We start from the raw sequence: 23,733 nt of genomic DNA, 5'->3' as shown, positions 1-23,733 counted from the left end.
TTAAAACATATTTTGTTACTTTTTTTAATGAATATTGTCAAAATGGTTTTATCATTATCATTATTCATTATTTATTCTTTTTATTATTATTTTTATTTTTTGTAACTACCTTTGATTATAAGTTATGCTCAATGGCCTTTAATTCGGTCCATAAAGGGTAATATTTATCAAATTTAAATTATTTACGGATACACCAAACCAAATAATTTAAATTAATTTAAATAATACAGGGTTTCCCACGATTTATTGGTTGGTTTCCATCAATTTTTGGTGGGTTACCATGTTTTTTTGGTGCGTTCCCACGATTTTTTGGCCGTTTCCCAAAATTTTTTGGTCCAATTGTATTGATATCCAATCGGAAAATACCAATAAATTATGGGAACGAACCAAAAATCTATGGGATACGTTTAAAAAATCGTGGGAACGCACCAAAAAATCATGGTAACTGTCCAATAAATCGTGGGAAACCCTGTAAATAGGATTCTGCTTGGTGACTTCACAACCTTCGTGATTCTTCATCTTCTTCTTTTTGGCGTAACGTTCTACGTGGACATGCTGGACTATACCAGGCTTTCGAGACTTAATTCATTACCACGCAGCCGGATAGTCAAATCCTTGCTACGGGAGGACGGTCCATTCTAGGTTTGAACCCATGACGGGCATGTTATTGAGTCTTTCAAGTTGACGACTGTACCACCTTCACGGTTTTGCCGGTCTAAAAAAGATCTCGCCACATTTTATGCGCATTCTGCTCCCGAGTTACGCGGTTTGTACATTCCCGAGGAATCCGCGTAACTGAAATATCAGCGCAAGTTTCGGCCAAAATGCAATTGATAACTCGGTAATTTATATTTAATTTAGTACTTTATACACGTTATTACTTATTTGATACGATTTGTGCCGAACATTCTGATCTTTTTGGCTGAATTTATTAACAAAAATGCAATTTATACTGCAGTGGACAGTTCTTTAAGTAAATTATATTGATATGTCGTTTGATATAGCAAATCCTTATCTTATAGGAATTTACAGGGCATAATCGAATGTCATCAAAACAATTTGAGTAGCTCAAGATTCAATTTCCCTGTCAATAGTTGCTGTTTCACCGCACTGTTGCTATTCTCACAGGCGCAATATGATTTTTAAAACGTTCAAGGTATTTTTTTAAGAGGCTTTTTGCATCGTTTTGCAAACTCATTCACGAATTTTGAGATTATTTGAATAAAAATCAATTATTTAAAGTATTTTATCGTTATATTTACGAAACATTACGTATCTGTTGTAAAAATGAGGATTTGCTGTGCAACCATGGCCTTCACGCTGAATGTAACACCTTGTTCATATGACAAATTCACCTTGTTGTCGTATAAAACTTCAACTGATCAACTTTAAGGGATAGTCAGCGTTGCTAATGTGTAGAAAAAACTTCAACTTCATTATTTTAAAACTTCCACAAATTGTAATATTTTGGGTCAGAAAATCTTTAAATGAAACACACCGCCGACAATTGATAGACCACTGCCTACGTTCTCCTTAGCTCCTCAATTGGATGAACACAACACCAGACTGCTGTTTGCGCGAATACATCGTGCTTATAGCATGTTTTACTCCTCTTCATCAAACGAACGGTCCACGCTAGACGGTGGAAGTTTGCGTGAAGAGTGTTGCCCATTTTGCGCTGCATTTTCCACCCGATCTACCCGCACACCACCATCCAACGATGGATGAAACTCACAAAACAGTAACATACATCCACGTATAAAGATAGAGAAACCGATGGAACGTTACAAAGCAAAGGGATGGCACGGCGGTGAAGCAGCGTGCCTGTATGCTTGCACCAAACAACATCAACAATAAGCAGCAAAATCAAATAAACAGCTCGCTGCAATGGTTTGCAAATGCACCATCATCCTCCCCATGGCGAAGCGTGATACATCCCGGGTTGTTGTGGAAGGCAAGGGTAGAGGGAAAAGTTTTCCAACAGCAACACAAAGAAATCAAGGGCATTCTTTTCTACGCTTTCTCTCTCGCTCTCCGCGAAGTTTTAGCTTCTCTTATCATCGTGTGGCAAGCGGAAGTGGAAACAATATTCAATCAAACAAAGTTTTGCCCCGATATGAAGTTATGGCCGTGCAGCCTGTTAAAGCGTGCTCGTATCGCACACATTCCCCTCCGTGATGGATTTATTAGAATAATTAATTATGAGTTAAGCTGCCCGGATGCTCCTAATCGATCATCTTCTCCGATCATAACAAGCATTTATGGGGCTGCTCTAAAACGGCACAGAGACGGCGAACGTGGTGGGCATACAGCTCGAGATACAGCCATGAGAAGATTTAATAAACAAACAATGCTTTTATGGATTGGATGGGATGGGTTAGCATTCGATGTGACTGTGCCGGATCGTTTCTGCAAAGACAACAACTCACCATTCAGAGCTTTGGCTACTAATTTCCAAGACATTTCCACACTAATGATAGCGCAACATGGCAGCGAAGCATATTTCGATTTATGCCGGTGCATAAATTGCACGCCGTATAATCAACTGTGCAAGTCCGTATGAGCCAGCGAACCGGGGCAACTGCACTGCTAACCGAACCGCAATCATTAATAATATTTGCTATTAATCTCCCCACACACAACTGTATGCACCACGCAGCAGGGACGAACTTGAAACGCAATCACCACCAATCAATCCGTTCGATTTGGAGTAATTTAATTGTTATTAATTCAATGAAATGGAATACATTTTATTGGCTTTGTAGGCGTCCCACAGCAGCAGCTTGCAGGGTAAGGGTGTGTGTGTGTGGGAAAGCCCGTTTCACATCCACCCATTCCACGGCAACGGTGCAACGGGTTGCATGCAACTTAATTTACTTTTACGAGTCATGTAATTTTCCCGGCAGCAGATTAGATTCCGAGCTGCGAGCGTGTGCTGCTTGTGCTTCCGTTCGCTTCATTCCTTGTGGAGCGTTTGCCATGTTCCGTGGACGGATGAAATGTTTTGGTGCGACATGCGACAACATTAAGCTTGGGCGGATTTTTTGCCCTGAGAATGTTTGTCCCGTCTGGTGAGCAAACAGTTTACAGAGCTGCCGCTGTTTCGGGCGCGCGTCCTTCTACTTGTTCCGATAGTTTCCAGTGTCGAAGCGGACCGGTGTGAGTTAGACTCTTTCTTTTTTTTCGTGATGAAGTACACAGTAGACTTTGTGGGTTTACTCTAAGCCTGCCTGCCCCACGCGGACAGCTGATTCGAATCAACGTGCGAGCAGCGATCCATCCCCAAGGATGTTCTCGTCAATAGCACCAAGAAGCAAAAGGCAAGCGTCCCCAAAACTGGGCGTCCCGTGGCTGACAAACATAAAGACTATCCATATCCTTGTAGAATTATAGATTAAGGTAAACACGGTTGAGCACTGACGGACGGCCAGCGACCAGGAACTGGCAGCATCACCGCGTGTTTGCCCTTCCGACACAAAGAAAGGACAAACACACGGACAGCTTATCGTATCGATCAGGATACGTCTGGATGGTACTAAAAAAAACAAAGAGAGCAAGCAGTTCCGTTTTAAACGTGTCTCGCTGCCAGTTTCCGAATTCCGTACACCGGGCACCAGCATAAAGGAAGGAGTTGCTTTCGACGTTCGATGCAGCAATTCAAAGCGTCCTCGTGCCGGATTTTGGATTTTATCGTCACCGGTTGTTTTGAGGGTCCTGCGTGCGGTAAGGTGCAAGGTGTCCGTCACAACACACCGTTTATGTAGTTCATGCAATGGGACAAAGAGCAACATACACACAACAGGAGACCTGACTTTTGACCGGTGATTTTTGCGACGTCGACAGCTCGTCAAAAAACGGGAAGGAAATTGCACCGAACCGCCAGGTGAGACCAACCTTCGCTTTGTGGCGTCCCAGGATGGCCTCGTAAATCTATGCCACCGTCCAACAAGGCAACCAACGATTTATGCCGTACCGCTCAGACGACTTTTAAAGTGTGCTCATGATTTAAAAAGAACATGGCAAAACGACCACCTTTTATTGCTCGATAACCTTAATGGTGCATAATGGAACAGCTTTCGCCTGGCCCTTTCCCTTCGTTCGGCGCGTTCTGTGCGGGCGAAGCGACGGGATACAAGGATGAACAAGGCGCTTTTATGATGGGTATGGAGATAATCTTGCGTCCTGTGGGGTGTGCGGTCCCCACAGGAGCCTTTTGCTCAAATAAATGTTATTCAGAAAAAGCAAGATATTGACCTCGATCATTCACTTCCCACCATGCAAGGCAAGTCAGATATCGTTATTGAAGTTGCATAAACGCAGCAGATTCTGCCATATTGGATACTTATTGGGGAAGAGAGTACAGAGTTCCTTTGCCACGACATATTAACCTCACCGAACCGGGACGGATTAGCCGGCAGCAATGCAACCAAAATCCAAACCGCCAGCACGAGACGACTGAACCACCACCACCAATCCGATTATTGGTTTGACTTCCTTTCTCTAACTTACAGCGCTCTAAGGTAGTTACGTTTGCGATTTGCTTACCGGAAGAGAACTAACGCGTATAGTTGAGGGGGGGAAGCAGACAGTGGAGTGCATTTTATTATTCCAATTCGCTAGCAGAAATTCCTGCTCAAATCCCGAAAGAAAGCAAAGATATGCAATAAAATTCACTTATGTCTGTCTGCGTGTGTATGCGATTCACTCTTCACGTTTGAATGCGTCTTTGTGAGGGTGAAGGAAAAAGTTCCACAGCGTATTTGAAACGTGTTGTTCCGCCGAAATCGTAAATGGGGCCAGATTTTTACGACGGTTGCATACTTTCAGGGGTTTATAACCAACGAATGGTTACGTAGAGCATTTTTTATAGTTTAAATCATATAATTTTTTTTTAACGTCACACATGGTTGAAAACAACAAAACGATTTGCTACGAATAGCTTAAATATGATAAACAAATAAATAGAATACAATATTGCATACCTTCAGGCGTTTTTTTAGTGCTCCTGGGCGGATGTGACAAGAAATGAACTGCTTATCTTTAATTAGGTTATTAAATTAAAGGCGAAATAGTTATAAAACTATTCCTACCTTTTTTATTAAAAATAATAGATTAAATTGATGGTTTAGTTCAAACCTTATGGTGTCTATAAGGTCGAATTGCACTCAGAGCTTTTCAGAAAAAAACTACTTAAGAACCGTTAAGAATTCTGAATTTTCAACTTAAAAGTAACCGCTCATTCTACCTACTTTCCTGAAATGAACAATGTCAAATACCTCCGATTTGGATACGGAATAACTCACATCAATGATAGTGCATCTGGCATGGTTTGTACACAAAAAACAAAAACACCCAACGCTGCACTTTTGTCCGGTGCATCATTATGCTCGCACGCTTAACTTATCATTCAACAAACGAACTTTGGTCTCGCCTTTCCGGTGGCTTTTCACCCCCCCCCCCCCCACGAGAAGGATGAACGCTTCATACACATTTATTTCCACCCCGGCCTTTGGCTCACTGCTATCTGTCACAAATTAATCCCAGGCAATAATATGTATGCACAAGCCCCACCGGCTTGACCTGGGTATGCCGTTCGATGCCGGACACTGTATTGATCGGATCCGGTACCGCTGTCATATGTCCGCTACCCGTGGATTGTGATTAATTTTTATATGCAGCTCATAAATCCGGGATCGAGTTTTCGAGAAAAGCGCACTACAATACCATGCCTGCGAATCATCGTTTCGCTGGGTTGTGACCGCTAGAGCTGCGAGAATATTGGACATTGGACAGCGCCCCATAAAACGTACGCAATAATACCCTCATAAATAGTAGAGCGTGTTGCCGCACTCGTCCTACGATCTCTGCCATGTTTTGTGACGGATTCAGCCTGGAAAGTGGCAGCCTTCCCGTTTCGATGCAGCCATTAGTATATCACGCGCTTTTCATTACGACCATTTTTTGTTCATTAAATAACAACAACCTGCACCATCGGTTTAGGTTCCCAGCCAGACAGCTTGGATTGGATGGATGTTCTCATGACCGACGGTAGCATATGGTTCAGCAGAATCAATGGACTTCAGCTCACACAAACACACACACACACACACACACACACTCTAGCGGACAATTCGCAAAGCAACTTCACAACCATCATCATCGTCGCGTACGCGTATGCTTGCAGCCAGTCAAATAACTGACCGTAACTGGTGACAAATTAATTAGCGTAAACACGCAACGCGACCCAGTACACCTGTGCCGGTCTTAATTAGTTCGTTGAAACGCGAATGATGTTCTCATGGAATGGAAATGCTCGGTGCTTTGGATTTGAGATAACCATTGTTTGGAACTAAATTTAGCTTTAATGAACGATAAAGCAAGGGTTGTTTGACGTACGCAGCCATAATTTTTATGGTAGCTACTTCAAGCAAAAAAGCAACGATAATCAGTACATTGGGCTGATATAAACACTCCAGCAATAGAAGAAGAAAAAACGAGCAAATTCAACTTATCTTATCAATGTAATAAGATGCTGTCAATAAAAAACAGGTTTTATCTCTACCGTTGCTACTGATTTTGTACGAACCAGATACGTTTTTCGTCTGCTGATAGCGATATGATATGTATTGCTGCATTTAGGTGCGTGTGAAACGCTAATATTTAAATTTACACTTGATAATTTTATTCCCACTCAATGGTTTTCAACCTTACGGTACCGACTGTACCACCTCGTTCACCGAGCACAGCCCTTGATAGCGCGAGTCCTGTCCCGTCGTGCAGCCCTCCGCCGTGGTGCCGCGCACATACACGGGCTGGTTGACGATGTTGGTGAACGAGTAGTTGCACACGAAGTAGTACGTGATCCACATGCCATCCTGCAGCCAGTTCTGCATCGCACATCCAACCGCCCAGGTGCGATCGCTGGCGATCTGCGTAAAGTGTCCGATGGCGGGTCTACGCAGCAAACGCACCCAATGAATAGGTTATAAAACACTCAGCTCCAAACACACTGTTCCAGCTGCATACTTACCCCACATGGTTGCTCGGGTAAGAGTCGATTTGTCCGGTAGTGGTATCGAAATGCTCATCCCACCACATGCGCACGAAATCGTTGATCAGCGTCTCGACCGTAATCGTCTGGCCGAAGAACTGCTTGATCGCAAGGTTCTGACCTGCCCAGCGGAAATCGACCGTGTTGCGGCACCGATCGTGCTGGAAAACACATGACCGGGCATTGTGGCCGGCCTGCGAGGCCAGCTCGTCGTCCCACACCAGCGTCGGCATGCGGCGGGCTGGGAAGAACGGGCTCAGGCGGCCAGTTGCAATAAGCGAACGGCGGCTGTTGTGCTGGTCAAGGATGAGCGACCTGAGGCTCGCCGTAATCGGCACCACGACCGGCGACCGGCCGAAGCATTGCGGACCGCCACTGAGCGGAGGAGGATTGCAGCCAACATTGGGGAGTCCGCTGCTGCACAGGTTCGCGGTGCAGTAGTCGATCGAGTAGATGCTGTCGATCAGACCGATCAGCAGAAGAGATGCTATAATTTTGGAGAAATAGAGGAAGAGAGAGAGGGAGAGAAAACAACTCTCAATGTTAGTAGCTGCAAAGGAGTCTTATGTGTGTAAAAGGCGTGCAGAAGCAGTACCAAGAATAAAACGAAACATTTTGTGAGTCTCACTACTGGACTTCAACTACACTTTTGGAAGGGTATGGTTTGGTTTGTATGTCGCTGGGTACGAGGCAGACCATTTATACCTCATCTTGGAACCACAATCAGAGCACTTAACCACCATGCACGAAGATAAGCCACGCATTATCAATGTGTGCAGATTTCAGATTTCCAAAGAATTGCCTTCAATCAATGAAAGTTATCGGTAAACACTCATTTATGCGATGCTTTTATCACACCTTCGCAGAACTCGTTCGCAACAGCTGGGGATTAGTCGATTTGATGAATTTTGAAGCAATCTTCATTGCCGCCGGGTGGCTGATTCTTGGAACTTCGCCTTCGAGGTTGGTCTTTCATATCAAATCAAACCGGCCATTCAGCCGAAGGGTCATGCAAATGTGTCATTTTGTTATCAAACAACAACTTACTTGCATCAGACGACGTGGATTTACCAATACGGAACATAGCAGCACCGTATCGGACTTGCCTACTGTATTGGACAGTAATTAAACCAACCGTGTTGGCCGCAACTGAGTTTTTTGTGAGGAGAAATTGAAGACATTTTAGCACTGTGCCAGGGTACACGAGATAAGTGAATGCTTGTCTAGAGTGGCTCAACAACCAAAGAACAATTTCATTTCATTTACCTCTTGAAGGAAGTTTTACAGTAATAAATTAAATACAATTACCTCAATATAATACAACAACTTCAGTGTCTAGAAGTCATCGTATCGCAGAGACTCCGTCAGGGAATTACTTGTTTTTTACGTTATGACATCATGTCACAAACAGTCGAGACATTTTCCCAACAGATTCAGTGAAACTAAGAACCTTCTCTTTGATCTTTGTATTAAACAATCTCTTTGAGCTCAGCAACAGATGTCTTGAATGAACTTGTCAATAGACATAGCTTGTCAAACACAAATAAAACCCTTGGGCGATCAAAGTTTTGTTACATTTGTCATATATAGATCATAAATGATCAGTTGAAGCTTTACTACTTAATAGTACATGTAACGTGCCTGGTAGATTTGCAACTACTTTACAATGCACGTACCGAGCAACTCAATCATACAAAAAGGCCGTTTGATTTTTTTAACCTTCATTTACAACGAATCGAATTAGCTTGCTAAAACAAAACACTCTTCTCGTATGTACAACTTTAGTTCACGTTAAGGTATGCCGCGCACTATGGGTTGGTAATTGAACTTTCTATGACAAGAGAAATCTCCCTTCCCGTTGGCAACAGCAACAACCATAGTGCTGACAATTTCGGAATAAAATTAAATACTTCCAGCTTGCTATGTTGGGAGCAGGTGCTCACAGTCATCTGTTAGTAATAGTGAGCAACGTCGACGTTCAAAAATCAATCTGTTTGAATTGGACTTTTGAAAATTAACTTACAATTCAAAATTTATAAAAAATTTATTAAATTTATAAAATTTATCTTTCCCCAAATTCAATCAATTTTGAGTATTCAGTTAAGACGTACATTGCTTTGAATTTATATTTGGATATTTTTATTGAAATAAATTATTACCTTTCTGTCACTCATGATGAAAGTTGCACTGTTCGAGTTTTGTTAATAATTTTGTTTTTGTAAAGCAGGTTGTAACTTTAGATTCGCACTACATTCGGCGCTGTTAGGCGCTAGTACAGAACACACATAAAAACAGAAACACACTGCTACAACTGGATTACAACAAGCTTAACTCGGTGTTTTGCTAGCATGCGGATTGTTTGATTCGAAACGTTATAAAATGCCACAGCTGCGTGAGTGTAACGTTACAGTGTACTCGGGATTCGGTAAAGGTTCTGCACCAGTGTTTAGGAAAAATGGCCCATCAATGGCATTGGACATTCGGTAGGTGGAAACGGGTTTCCCAATCCATGTTTGGTACCTTGTGACACATTGTGAGCGTCTTATTTGCTTCCCTCTAGTTGCGATCGTGAGCTGTCTAGTCAGCGTACTGCAGGCTCAAACTGACTACTGTGCCAATAGCTACTGCCGGAACGGTCGTCAGAACGTTGGTTGCAATCCCCCCGCCAGTCCGGGTGGACCGGCCTGCGCTGGTCTGAATGCAGAGGTTAAAACGTTCAGCCCCGAAGAACAAACGTTGATCCTTTCCGAGCACAACAAGCGCCGATCGCAACTGGCGCAGGGTGAACTGAAACCCTTCCAACCGGCCGTTCGTATGCCCACCCTTACCTGGGACGAGGAACTTGCCAAACAGGCGGGCAATAATGCACGCAGCTGTACGTACCAACACGATAGCTGCCGTAACACGCCCGTCTTTGCTTGGGCCGGACAGAACCTTGCGCTGTCGCAATCTTCCGGCATGAACAAAACGGTATCGGAGGTTATAAGCAGCAGCATCGCTTCCTGGTGGAGTGAGCACAACGTTACTAGGGAAGAGCAACTCAACACCTATCCATCGAGCTACTCAGGGTAAGTAATTACGGGTAATTGGGATTTCTAAGAACTGAAACGATACCGATTGTAACTGGTGGTGTTGTGCTTGCTTCACAGCCCTGCCATTGGACATTTCACGCAGATGGCCAGTGATCAGAGCGACAAAATTGGATGTGCCATGCAGAATTGGATGAGTGACAACTGGCAGACGTACTACTTCGTGTGTAACTATGGCGTCACAAACATTGCTGACCGTCCAGTCTACAAAGCGGGAGCGGTTGCTTCCAAATGTACTACCGGGCGCAATCCGACGCTGCCTGGACTATGTTCAGAATCGGAAAGTATCAATCCTGTTCCAAACGAACCTAAAGAACCAAAATAAAGCTATTCGATAGCATAAAATGCTACCCAACATTAAGGTACAATCGTAACCATCTGCTGCTGGAAGATCGTCATACAAGACTTCAAACAATTAGTGTAATTTCAACGATCGTTACCTCAACTCAACATACTCTCTGTCTCTTTTTAGTAAGTTAAGTAAGTAAGTTGCGTCTATTGTTTCTATCTCTCTACCTTTTTGACTCGTGTCTAGAGAGCCCAAAGAGACAAATAATTTACTGCTTCCTTATCTATCATCTACCGTACAGTGAACGATAGCCGCAATATTTAGCCACCTTATTTAGCTAGCTTGAACAGTTGTTCTGCTCGTCCGGACATTTGAATAAGCACACATTAACTCATTGAACCCAGCCAGACAGCGTTGATGCATTCAAAGCTGTTTCATTACTAGATTCGCGTCACAAAGGCGACTGTACAGTGAAATGTAAATTCGAACTTAAAACAATCCGTTACATAAACCCGCTAAGAAGATGTAATACTTTACGATAACGATCAGATAGAGATAAGCCCATTCTATCAGTACGTACGTAAAATCCTTCAAACCTGTCGTATTTGCGAGTTGCTTCGAAGATAGATCAGGTATGTCAAACACATTCAAACAATCTGCAAGAAACCAAAGGATTTTATGAATTATTCAGGGATTTTAACATATATTAGGGAAACTAAAAGATTGCCATTCAGACTTCAATATAACGCTTGATCATGGTATTTATGATCATTGTATAATAAAAAAAAAACTATTTATTGCGAATTTATTTTGCCACAAGGTTGGCTGCTTTGTCTCTTAGTAACCGTAACGTTTGTAACGGATAAACGTTACGCTTGAAAAAAGATGCTATCAAAAGTTTGACCTATTGAGCGTTAATTTTGAAATCTAGCATGAATTATATCACTATGGCAATCAAAAAAAGCTAATCCACGTCAAGCTTCATGCCAACTCTGCCGATACAATTATTTCTTATAATAAACAATGTCAACCAACTTAAATATTTCGTGAATAGGAGTTTTAACAGTTTTATTAACTGTTCTTGTGTATAAAATAAAACAAAAATCAAAGGCCCTGTTTCCGGTACATGTGCACAATTGTGGGAATCCCATATGGAGATTCGCAACTATCAATTGAGATGCAAAATAGAACCCAGATGATGATTATACTTTCACTGATAGACCGAAACTTCAACTTTCCTCCTTGAACTGGCAAGTGGGACAATATTGCTATTAAAACCTAAACAAATATTGAATAAACCTGAATTTGAAAAAGGACTCGTTTAAATCAACATTTCCTATTCATAATTCACTCTGATGTATTTATTGACTGTTTTGTACGATTTGATGTTTATTTTATGCCCGATATTACGGCAGTATTTTCATACTTTATAATGTTTACTTCGAAATCATTATCATTTCTCTTGCACTGTTCATGTTTTGAAAATTGTCTTGCACGCTAAAGACGGCTGTAAAGTTTAGGTTCGCACAATACTCATACGCACATTACACTTGATAAAATACGGCATATTATTTGCTCACATACAACATCCATTTCACATGCGAGCGTCTGTGTGGTGTTAGTCGGTATACACATAACAACAGAAACACACTGCTACAATTGGAGTAGAACGAGCTCAACGCGGTATTTCGCGGGTATGCCAATTGTTTGTTTCGAAACGTTATAAAATGCCACAGCTGCGCAAGTGTAACGTTACAGTGAACTCGGATTTTGGTTAAGGTGCACACCAGTGTTTAGGAAAAATGGCACCATGGATATTCGGTAGGTGTACGCGAGCTTCATCCTATGCTTCGTACATTGTATAGTCGCATTTTGACCATCCCCTTTTACTTCCATTCTAGTGGCGATCGTGAGCTGTCTGGTAAGTGGACTGCAGGCTCAAATCAACTACTGTAGCACTAGCTATTGCCGGAACGGTCGTCAGAACGTTGGTTGCAATCCTCCAGGCATTCCGGGAGGACCGGCCTGCGCTGGGTTGAAACCCGTGGTTATAACGATCAACTCTACGCTACAAACGTTGATCCTTTCCGAGCACAACACGCGCCGATCGCAACTAGCCCTAGGTCAACTGAAACCGTTCCTGCCGGCTGTTCGTATTCCTACTCTTAGCTGGGACGTGGAACTTGCCAAACAGGCTGGCAATAATGCACGCAGCTGCCGGTACCAACACGATAGCTGCCGTAACACGCCCGTCTATGCGTGGGCCGGACAAAATATTGCACTTGCGCAGTTTTCCCGCATGGCCAATACGATATCGCAGCTAATAAGCTCCAACATCGCTTCCTGGTGGAATGAGTACAGCTTTACTAAGCAGGAACAACTGAACTCCTATCCATCGAGCAATTCGGGGTAAGTGTAGCGGGGAGTTTTGATGATCTCTTTGGAGCTCCGTTACTGATTGTAACCGGTTTGCTTCACAGACCTGCCATTGGACATTTCACACAGATGGCAAGCGACCAGACGGCCAAGATTGGGTGCGCCATGCAGAATTGGGTGAGTGGCAACTGGCAGACGTACTACTTCGTGTGTAACTATGCTGTCACTAACATTATTGACAAGCCAGTCTACAAAGCTGGAGCGGTTGCTTCAAAATGTACTACGGGCCGCAATCCAACGCTACTTGGACTGTGCTCAGTGTCAGAAACTATCAACCCTGTCCCAAACTAATTTAATGCAGCAAAATAAAGCAATCAATCCGATTATATAAAATGTCATTCAAAACTATTGCACGAACCTGAACATCGTTGCTGAATTGCAGTCTATCTATATCTCAACTCAATACACTTTTTTCCTATCGGATATTATTTGAACGTGCGTGTTCTTAGTCTGTTCTGCGTGGTTGTAGATACATCTCTCCAATTTACTGCTTACTTGTCTATCCTCTGACGCACAATGAACGTTGTCAACAATACGTAACCACTTTGTTAAGCTTATTTGAACAGTTGTTCTACCACCGCAGATATTTGAATAAGCACACATTTATGGGAACCATATCCATCGGAACTCATCGAACCCTACCAGCAGGCGTTTTTGCCGGTAAAACGATTTCATTACTATATCAACCTCGTATTAAGGTAACACTGGAATGCAAATTCAAGCTTAGAACGGGCCGTTACATAAAGGGCAAAGCAGATGTAACGCTTAGTCACAAAGATCGGACAAAGAAATGCCCATTCGATCAGTTGCTTACGTACATAACTCCTCTCGAACCTGTCGGATGAAGATTTGTGAGTTGTTTGACAAATGTTAGCTTGAATAAGCCAGGTATGTCAAACTCTATGCCTTTGTAAATAAGCAGTTTTCCGCAACTGTTAATGGCAAAAAAGAAAAAAAAACTAACATCATAGCCTACAACATCCCGTTGTGAAATAAAAGCCAATTAAAGTAACATGAATTGAGTGGTTAGATTTATTGCAAATATATGTCACTGCAGTGATTCTTGCTTTGTTTAGTATAGTTTAAATTAGTTTTTAATTATTATTTAATTATTTGTTTCAATTATAATTTTAAAAGTATCTTAATATCTACCATAAGTCTAGCGTCTTGCATAAGTATAAGTCGTGCTAGCTAATTACTTCACAAGCTAATGTGCATTCTTTTACTATTTATAATATTTAAACAAAGCTGAATACTGTTAAAACAGGAATAATATTTCCCGGCTCAAAACTTCTATTCTTCTATCGCAATAAACTTGTCACGCAATAAATCCTCCTCGAATGTTTACAACTAATAATTTCGTGTAGCGCCCATCAACGGAATGTGTTCGACGTACCTGTCTGAAGCGATTGGAATTTTCTCATTATCTTTACGGCGCCCTTTTACGAGATTTGTTACACGTCTTGGCTAACGATACTTAAAATCACATTTGCAACGTTCAACCTAGAACTCAAGCTTGAGCTACATATAAAAGACAGTTTCCCTAGGCGGTGGGCCGTTTATTTACGTATTCGTAGATCGCCGCTCAACCCGTACACACGACGACGATGCATTATTCATCATCCAGTGAGTGTATTATACACCTTAGAAGTATATCGCGCGAATCTCCATCTCCTGTGCTTTGTAGTGAAAGTTTTCGATTGTTTCTTGCAGGCACACTGGCCCTACTGTTTCTCGCGCTCGTCCGCAACAGCCACCAGCAGTCCTGGAACTACTACTGTGAGGCGGACTTTTGCGAGCCGGGGCTGAAAAACGTTGGCTGTGATCCACCACCCGCAGAAGGGGGGCCAGCCTGCAGTGGAAAGCAGGCCGAAAGTGTGAACTTCAACTTTGTCGTACAGGCGGCAATTGTGAACGAGCATAATCGACTGCGCTCCCTGCTGGCCACGGGCCGGTTGGGTAAGTTTGCTCCCGCTTCCCGCATGCCGCAGCTCGTGTGGGACATTGAGCTGGCGAACCAAGCCGAACGCAACGTGCGCTCGTGTGTCTACGGGCACGATGAGTGTCGCAATACGGCCCAGTTCCGGTTCGTGGGCCAGAACATTGCCATCGTTCGCTATTCCGGCCCGCGGAAAAGTGTGCTGGAGCTGTTGCACGAGGAAATATATGGCTGGTGGAGTGAGGCTAACGGTACGACGCAAGCCAACCTCAGGCGATTTCCCTCCGAAGAGCCGTTGTAAGTGCACCCTACGAAGTCGAAGTCACCCGACGTCTAATAAAGCTTTTTCCATTTCCTTTTCTCAGATCGCAAATCGGACACTTCACGCAGATGGTTAGCGATCGGACGTGGAAAATGGGCTGTGCCGCCCAACAGTGGACCGAGAACAAGGTGTTCAACGTGCTTTACTTCGTGTGTAACTACTCTTTCACCAACATGGTAGGCGAACCGGTGTATGTGGCGGGGCCTCCAGCGTCTCGATGTGCCACTGGGGAAGATAAACTGTATCCCGGGCTGTGTTTGAAATCGGAGCGAATTTATTCCACACCCTTTGCGGTTGTTAACTAATCGTGTAATCGTTTTGCTAGACATTTCTTATATTTATGTTAGTGTTTAGATTTTATTTTTCGATAAAAAAAAATATACTGCCCTCTTCAAGAGCTTTAAAAAATAACAAAAGTGTTTAATACACTAGCAATCGTTGTATTTCAATAGTAAACAAAACAGTATTACGGAAGGAAAAATGCTTTCAAAACGATTCATCTTTACTCAGTGTTTAAACAACGACAAACAACGTATTTGAATCAACAGGTACAGAACACCGTGCACAACTGGACAAATACTGATACGTCAAATAAAAATATGACAGTTTTTCTATGAAATTCTTTTGATTTCGTTTTCAAGGAAATTCTCATTGCTATTTATTTAAATTCACAAATAGTGTATAAGCACATAGGAATCCGATTCCATTTTGTACGCCTAAATGTATGCTACACATCCACATAGCACACAATTCCATCAAACTGCAATAACGGAGCAGTGCAGTCAGCAATGCAATGCGGGACGTTTGAGAATTTTATTTTTTATTATGAACCAATCAGCACTTTGTTGACTTGTTTGCATTGTATTGAATTTAAGCCTTTAAAGATTTTCTTCATGTGTTGTCACTTTTATGGGCATTGAATTGAGCCATAGATTAGCATAAGTTTAATGTTACTGTCAAATGCATGCGAACAGACCTATTAAATATATTGGGATAAAGCGCAGACAGGAAGAAAAGGCCTTATGTAACAAGATGGTAAGGTTGTAAATCGATTTCAAAGATCCATCTCAATAAAAAAAAATAAATTAACAAGGCAAATTATATCGAATATCTTCATATCAAATAAAACAACTTCTACTACAATGTTTTTAAAGCAAAACATTTATGTGATCTATTTATGTGATGTGATTTATGAGATCAATATAATAGCTCATCTCATACGGATTCGTTTCTATATCAAGGCCAAGTAAATAAGATTTAAACGTTTAACTCCAACATAAGCTTTTCATCCTTTATAACCTGTTAATAGCAATAACAACCATTCCCAACAAGAACCATTTTACTCTACAAAATTCCCAACCTTATCTTCCGTACCTGTTTTGCAACTTGTTACCAACGAAATCAATTTTACGATATGAACTAGCTATAACACAATAGCTCAGAGCAACATATTTCACATTGCACGCCACAACGGAGCTCATTCAAACAACGGACGTTGAAACATTTGCACGCTTGCCAAGTGATGTGATGTGACAATCATTGCGCGAGAAAACTTTTATTGGAACAGCTGTGCAGAGTACACGTGAGCTGTAGGAAACATCAAACAAGACCATGCAAACGGAGCTGATCTTTGATCGGTATAAAAGATCTCCCATCCTGTGTACCGTCCTATCAATACGTTCACAATGACCATCTGGATAGCTTGTGGTAGGTTCTTTAGGAGAGGAGAGGAATATTTATAATTCCCAATAACATTATCATATTCCTTTACTCCACTTCCAGCTACACTCCTGCTGGTCGTCCTCTCGGGGGTCAGCGCCGGCGGGAAATACTGTAGCAGCGATCTTTGCCCGCGCGGTGGTCCACACGTTGGCTGCAATCCACCCAGCTCGTCGGGTGGACCAACGTGCCAGGGCAAGCAGAAAGCCCGGAAAGTGCTGCTAACACCGGCCCTGCAAGCCTACATCATGGACGAGCACAATCTGAACCGCTCGAACATTGCGCTGGGCCGGATCCGGCCCTACCCATCGGCGGTCAAGATGCCGACGCTTACCTGGGACCCGGAGCTGGCCTCGCTGGCCGACGCGAATGCACGCTCCTGCAACTACGGTCACGATCGGTGCCGGGCGACGAAGAAGTTCCCGTACGCCGGGCAAAACATTGCCATCACGCAGTTCTTCGGCTACCGGTTCACCGAGAAGGATCTGATCCACAAGTTTGTGTCGAGCTGGTGGAGCGAATACCTGGATGCACGCCCCGAGCACGTGCGAAAGTATCCATCGTCGTACAGTGGGTAGGTAGAGCATGTCTTTTTTGTTTCATGGAAAGTTGTCTGTTTAAAGAGTTTTTTTCGTACTTTCCTTGCGTCACAGAAAACCGATCGGACACTTCACGCAAATTGCCAGCGATCGTAGCACGAAGGTAGGCTGCTCCATGTGGTACTGGAAGGATGGACAGATGGATGTATACTACTTCGTGTGCAACTACTCGTTTACCAACATCATGGATCGCTCGGTTTACCAGTCCGGTCCTACCGCGTCGCAGTGCAAAACGGGACGGAACTCCAAATTCCCCGGACTCTGCAACGCCAGCGAAGAGCCACGCTCGATTATGGATCCTTAGGCGAACAGGCAGCAAGAAGTTTGGCAACTTAACAGATCTTTACAATTGGCTTACAAATGTAGACAAATCTTAGAATAGCTCAAAGCAGAAATTAAATCCTCTGATCCGTTTCAATCCAAACTCAACTACAAACATCCTGGATCTACATAGGATGACAATAATCCGGTCCTAACCGATCTCTGTTAATCATCAACAACAACGGATGATGGGAGAATCAGCGCGAACAGATGTCATTTCCGAAACAACGTCCGCCAACTAATCATCCTCACGAGTCATCCCACCATCGTCTGGGGGCAGCTGGTGTTGACACAAAGACTCCGTGCCTGAATTTACGACCACTCGACGGACGTATGTCCTCCGTTACCAGTGAGACGCACGCGTAAAAGGAACAGAAAGGCGCACGAAAAATAGTTCCCCATTAGCATAACCCAGGCGTTGGTAACTACTACTACTACTACTACTTCTACTACTTCTCCTGCTACCACCAACTTGACAGGACATCTTGATCTCGAATGTTCCCAAAATAAATCAATGTTCGCCCTCCAAAACGGGAAGCGCGCTCACGTTCCCACGCGCGACAAAAGCTCACTGTGCAGTGTACAAAGTAGCAGCACGTTGCAGAATCTGCCACACTGCTACGATGTCTCGCGAATGAGATTATTCCCGGGTGCTCTGCCAGTCTACTGGACCTGCCCGACTTGCCCATTGTTGCATGCGCTCAGGCGTCATGGCGTAGCATAGGGTATAATTTATTCGGAAACGGGGTTTCCTTTATCGTCTCGAAAACTCTACCTTACCCAACACATAGACACACGACACAGACGACTTCCGACCGAAACCGACCGTCCTTGGTGCCGGTTGCAAAATGCAGTTTCACTCTCGCTTTTGCCAATGCTTCTCTTTGTATGCAGCTCTCTGTTCTCCAGACTCGTAAGTTTGGTGTGTTGTTTCCCTGGCACCTGATACGATTTGTGTGCAGCTTAAACGCTTCTACCAGCGACCAGGATGCCCAAAAGCTAAACAGGAAGAGGAAACATCGTACGGTTTTTATGCTGTTTTCCCTTGCGCATCACCTCCACTCCGCATCACGTACAAACGCATCGTTGCGACTTGCAGACGATGGCAGTTAGGTTAGTTTTTTTTTTATAATTGGAATTTATCTTCCAACAATCTCCTGCTCTCTCGCTCTATCACTTCCACCATCACCTTGCAGGCGGAACAGTGAAACCACCCCGTCTAGACGGAATTTTGGCATTCCGAGACGAAAAGATTCGCCCAAAAGTGCAACAGCGAGAAGAAAACCGGGAACCGTGGGACGGAGTGATTGTCTTTTTTTTTTCTTTTACTTTGCTGCGCCATACTGTGCTGCCCCGGTGAAACTTTGCCCATTTTACCGAACTGCAGGCGTGATTTTAGTGGCGCGGGGCAGGTGGCCCTTTTTGACCGGTGGGCTGTGTAGCAGCGCGCGTGTGTGTGTGTGTGTGTGTGTGTGTGTGTGTGTGTGTGTGTGTGTGTGTGTGTGTGTGTGTGTGTGTGTGTGTGTGTGTGTGTGTAGGTCAGTCGTGGATGGCAAATCACCCGTCGTCCCGTCTGTTGGTTGGTAATCGAATTTATTCATCCGTCTAACGTCCCATTCGTTATGGGCACGCGGTAATGGCAGGTTCGTATGGAATCGATGCGGTGGCCTGCAGCTGCAGAAGATTGTGAATATTCATGGTGGGTGGTTTATGCATTCATAAGGATGCAATTCCCTGCCGGGCGGGGGTGTTCGCAGAAAGTTTTCCAACAATGGCATGCTTTTATGGTGGATTTGTGTAAATGAATAGTTCTGGCAAAATGATTGGCACTTCATTAAGCTAAAGCTATTAATTGTGTGAATTATATTAAGCCTTTTTATTACACCGAGCAAATCAAATCAAAGAACATTGGTCTTTGTTTGAAATTCTTTCTAAGTTATGCAAAATATATGCATAATGAAGTTTTCGTAAAAGTGCTGGATCTTTTTTTAACGCCACATCGTTGCTCATTATAACCAAGGTCACAGCGCCTAAATGTATGCAAACCTGTAAAAGCATGAGAGTGCAGGGGCCGGCAATTTGCAGTTCGTACGGAGATATTGTTGTTTGACAAAGTCAAACATATGCATACTTTTTGATAGTTTTTAATCTGCTGATCTTTCAATTGAATTGATATGGTTTTTTTAATAATATTTTGTAATTTTTACAATATTCATTGTTTGTACTATAATAAAAGAGTGAAAATTTAAATAATTCGTAAGTAATGTACGCTTACATTAACTGATCATTAAAAGTTGGAAAAAATCAATCACTAGTTATTCTGGAGCTGAATCAACTGTAAAATAATTAAATAATATAAATAATAAAATACTATAATTATTCTTTGCAAAAAAATGCCTAAATAGGGCTAGAATATGCTTATTAAAATGTTATTTTATTCTATTAAATAACTTTGATGTGTTGCATCCTTTCTTTTAATAGTTATATAATTGATAATTGACCTTTTATCTACTTAAAAGCACTAGATTCACCCAAAAATGACTAATATAATAAATATCAATCTAGTAATAAGATGCTTTTTTATATGTTAATATGTTTAATCTAATGCTCTCATCGGAAATTACACAAAATGGAACTACAGTGAACCCACTCGTTAAGAGTACTTCTCATTATGCATTTTTCGCACAATGAATAAGTAGAAATACTTCACAAACACGTCTTATAAAAAGCTTACAGGGTTTTGTAGGAATACTCATTGCTGTGGGACACTTCCTTGGCTCCTTCCTAATGGAAATGAACTTCATTTGATTGAAATTGTACTCTCTGGCACCCTTTTTTGTCAGGCTTGACTTGGAAATTCCTACTGGATTTGTCCAACAAGGGTGCTATAGAGTCCAATTCCCATTACATTAAGTTTATTTCAATTAAGAGAGAGTCAATAAAGCGTCCCACAGCTATGAGAACTTCTGGAAAACCCTGTAATTTCGCTTTGCGAGAAACAACTCTCCTGCCTTATTGATACACTTAAGAAGAGTGCACAATTGACAAAAGTATATCTAGAATAACGAGTTTTTCTAACGGATGAGTCACTGTAACCGAGTATACTCATTATTCAAGTGTCCAATGTACTAATTTAATAAGCAATGACCGTTATAAAGCATTCATGTGTGGAGTGTTTGTGTTCTAATTCCATCCTTTACGTAAGGCGTGCGTATTTAAAAATATAAATTTTAATCTTTAATCAAATAACTGGCCAGTAGGAAATGTTTATATAACTCACTAAAAACGTGTATATCAATTTTTATGTTGATTACTATCACTGCTTTATTCGTAAGCTTGATATCTACAATGAAACACGATAAAAGCACAATTCTAAACACAAAGCTAAATTGAATAAACAATTAACAGTGCCCGTAAAAGGGAACAGAAATAGCTTCAATCAAAACTCACAAAGAGTTGCGTCCCGTCCCGCGTGCAAAACAGGCAATGCTCCAACATCGACCCACTTTAAGGCAGTGAACAATAATGTCCATCTCGCCCACATCTTGTCGAATGTTCACTTCACTTCCACTGAACGCACCTGTTACCACAGCGCTTACCTACTCTTCTTTGCCTGTGTTGTTTGGGATTTCCTTTGTTATCGTAGCACCGCGCATATTCCGCACCTGTAACGATAACAAAAACTCAACCACCTACCTACCTTTCTCCCACTGTGTGCAGAACTTTACCAGCAATAGCAGGATAATTGACGAAAAAGGCGAAACGATTAAAACCGACCACCGCAGCTCCGTCTTTGTTTTCTTCCCTTCCATTTTCTAGGTCGCATCACTTCCGACGAAAGACCATGACATACAACGCGTACGGACATTGTTCCTGACTCCCCCATAGCCACCAGCTTTGTCCCGTTGGCACCGCCACACCACGACCGCCAGTGCGCTTTGTGCGTTGCGCATGGATGGTTGCGAGTTCGCCCGTTCCATCAACCGTTGCAATTGAATTGCATTCTAGTGAAGAGGAGTTTATGTTTCGAAAGTATTCTATAACCGGTTCCCGGGCCGCACCCTCCACCCTCCACCCAGTGCTATTGCACGGCGAGTGGTAAAAACTTTTCCGCCATACGAAAGGGGTTAGCGATGGAGGCGCATGGTGTGGTGCAAAACCGCTTCCCACACCACGGCGAGGGAAGAGCTGCTACGGAAAAAGCTCGCACAAATGCATTGTGCTGCGGTATGCGAGACGTACACGGATGAACAAAGACAGAACAAACACACACACACACGCTCTTCATTCGACCGCTGCCGGGGTGAGTGCAATTTTTATGCTGTCCTCATTTTGTACCACTTCTTGCGGTAACAGAAACAATCACATTCGTCGCACCTCATTCGCTAGACGACAACGCTGGCAAACAACTGCTGCACATGCTACTACTGTCTTTCCTACTGTTCTACAGCGTTCTGGAGAAGTCATCATCGGGTGCGAGGGTGATTCCGGAACGATTCCGGGTCTGTGGTTCCGGCACGCAATCGTTTGGAAACAACGGAACAACGAACAGCGAAGATGAACGCCCCGGATCGCTGGAGGAGATGCATTCGAGTGAAGTAACCGGACACATTGTTGCAAGGGTGTGCGAGCGTCTTGCAGTGGAAAGCATGTAAGACGCGTTCTGGATATGCTTTTCTCTTCCGCTTCACAGTGGATAGTAAATGGTTATTTGTTCGCTAGTTTGCGGAGGGTATTTACGTTTAAAAAATTGGGGAAAAATAATAAAATAATGGAATTTTTCTTAAGTTATTAAACAATCCATTAAAATCTTCTGATTTTGGTTAAAAATATTTTCTAAAAAATATCACTCAAATTGGCGTCTATTTTATTTAGCAATCTGTATGGTTTTAGCCCATTTATTTTCCACTGATATGGCCATTTCTTAGAAATAAAATAAAATTCTACATAAATTATTGCTTAATTGAATGACATAGAAACTACCGCTCATCAATTCACACGTTGTCATTTGAAAGACATTTTTTGTATAAAATATCCACTCTTCACAATATGTCCCAAACCTAACCTACTGTACTGTACAGTGCAAAGGGAAGCATCGCCGTACGATTTGACGACTGTTACCGATACATTAGTTTCATCCATCAATTTGAGCGACATAAATGTTGTTTTGCATGTATACGCGCGCTCGTGTTGAGCTAAGCCACGACACACGAGCGCAACGAATGGTAGCTTTCCAGACCGGAACTGTCCTACTTTGAGCCGGTGTGAGCATTGCAGTCGGTTGATGTTTATGACAGTAAAAAATAGAGTTTTGGATAAAGATGCTCCGTCGATGTGAGGCACTAATCCTGTCGATTCTGGCAGAGATTCTTCGCCCAGACTTTCAGAGTCGATAGGAAATTTAAGGACAGTTATTTTTTATCTCAGGTTCACGTTCCATTCCTGGAACCGGTTCCGTTCGAATCCTATTATTCTACAAAATTCCCGAAACTATTTATCATCGATTAGATTTTCGATGATTTCACATTTTCACACATTTTCGATGATTTCAGGTTGATGTTTTTACCGACGACACTCCACAATCTCCAGCTCCTTTGCTGAAGACGCACAACTAACTCAAATGTTGTTTAGCTCATTATACCCTTTCTTAAGTCAGTTTTTTTAAGTCTAATGCTTTCATCATGTACGAATTACGAATGTACGATTTGAATACAATGAACAGCTCCAAAAACATGCATGTAGGGGAACATGGGGCAAAATGGTTAGGTGTGGCGAAATGGTTACCTGCATTATTGGCAAATTAAAACGGTTATGATGACTTCTAATTATTGAAAAACATCAATACAATGTTTAAAGCTCACCATGAACCTTTATAAGATTTCTAAATAAGTGAATAATGTAGCAAATAAAATATTTGCTCTAACCGATGTAAATTTCATCGTCTTGAAAATAAGCTTTCGTAAGAATT

The 23,733-nt window shown here is 42.5% G+C and overlaps 5 protein-coding genes across 5 annotated transcripts; 4 read left to right on the top strand and 1 right to left on the bottom strand.

The window, feature by feature from the left end:
• Window positions 1-6,659: 6,659 nt before the first annotated feature.
• On the bottom strand, window positions 6,660-7,736 carry LOC121592528 (antigen 5 like allergen Cul n 1-like). Its single transcript, XM_041914034.1, has 3 exons — window positions 7,647-7,736; window positions 7,031-7,538; window positions 6,660-6,954 (listed from the first exon to the last, which is right to left on the bottom strand). Exons 1-3 carry the CDS (start codon window positions 7,663-7,665, stop codon window positions 6,708-6,710), a joined length of 774 nt encoding a protein of 257 aa, XP_041769968.1. The 5' UTR covers window positions 7,666-7,736; the 3' UTR covers window positions 6,660-6,707.
• Window positions 7,737-9,364: 1,628 nt separating this feature from the next.
• LOC121594374 (venom allergen 3-like) lies at window positions 9,365-10,501 on the top strand. The gene is made up of 3 exons (XM_041917551.1): window positions 9,365-9,534; window positions 9,612-10,119; window positions 10,201-10,501. Exons 1-3 carry the CDS (start codon window positions 9,507-9,509, stop codon window positions 10,463-10,465), a joined length of 801 nt encoding a protein of 266 aa, XP_041773485.1. The 5' UTR covers window positions 9,365-9,506; the 3' UTR covers window positions 10,466-10,501.
• Window positions 10,502-12,141: 1,640 nt separating this feature from the next.
• LOC121592612 (antigen 5 like allergen Cul n 1-like) lies at window positions 12,142-13,213 on the top strand. The gene is made up of 3 exons (XM_041914237.1): window positions 12,142-12,250; window positions 12,331-12,838; window positions 12,910-13,213. The coding sequence occupies exons 1-3, from the start codon at window positions 12,232-12,234 to the stop codon at window positions 13,154-13,156; spliced, it is 774 nt and encodes a 257-aa protein (XP_041770171.1). The 5' UTR covers window positions 12,142-12,231; the 3' UTR covers window positions 13,157-13,213.
• A 1,215-nt stretch (window positions 13,214-14,428) lies between these two features.
• On the top strand, window positions 14,429-15,518 carry LOC121593333 (venom allergen 3-like). Its single transcript, XM_041915589.1, has 3 exons — window positions 14,429-14,491; window positions 14,579-15,101; window positions 15,170-15,518. The coding sequence occupies exons 1-3, from the start codon at window positions 14,473-14,475 to the stop codon at window positions 15,429-15,431; spliced, it is 804 nt and encodes a 267-aa protein (XP_041771523.1). The 5' UTR covers window positions 14,429-14,472; the 3' UTR covers window positions 15,432-15,518.
• Window positions 15,519-16,811: 1,293 nt separating this feature from the next.
• On the top strand, window positions 16,812-17,866 carry LOC121593278 (antigen 5 like allergen Cul n 1-like). The gene is made up of 3 exons (XM_041915508.1): window positions 16,812-16,833; window positions 16,909-17,419; window positions 17,499-17,866. The coding sequence occupies exons 1-3, from the start codon at window positions 16,812-16,814 to the stop codon at window positions 17,746-17,748; spliced, it is 783 nt and encodes a 260-aa protein (XP_041771442.1). The 3' UTR covers window positions 17,749-17,866.
• Window positions 17,867-23,733: the final 5,867 nt, after the last annotated feature.

The sequence above is a fragment of the Anopheles merus genome, chromosome 2L (assembly GCF_017562075.2).
Source record: "Anopheles merus strain MAF chromosome 2L, AmerM5.1, whole genome shotgun sequence".
Lineage (NCBI taxonomy): Eukaryota > Metazoa > Arthropoda > Insecta > Diptera > Culicidae > Anopheles > Anopheles merus.
The sequence above is the reverse complement of the archived record's forward strand: the minus strand, read 5'-3'. Positions and strand labels throughout refer to the sequence as shown.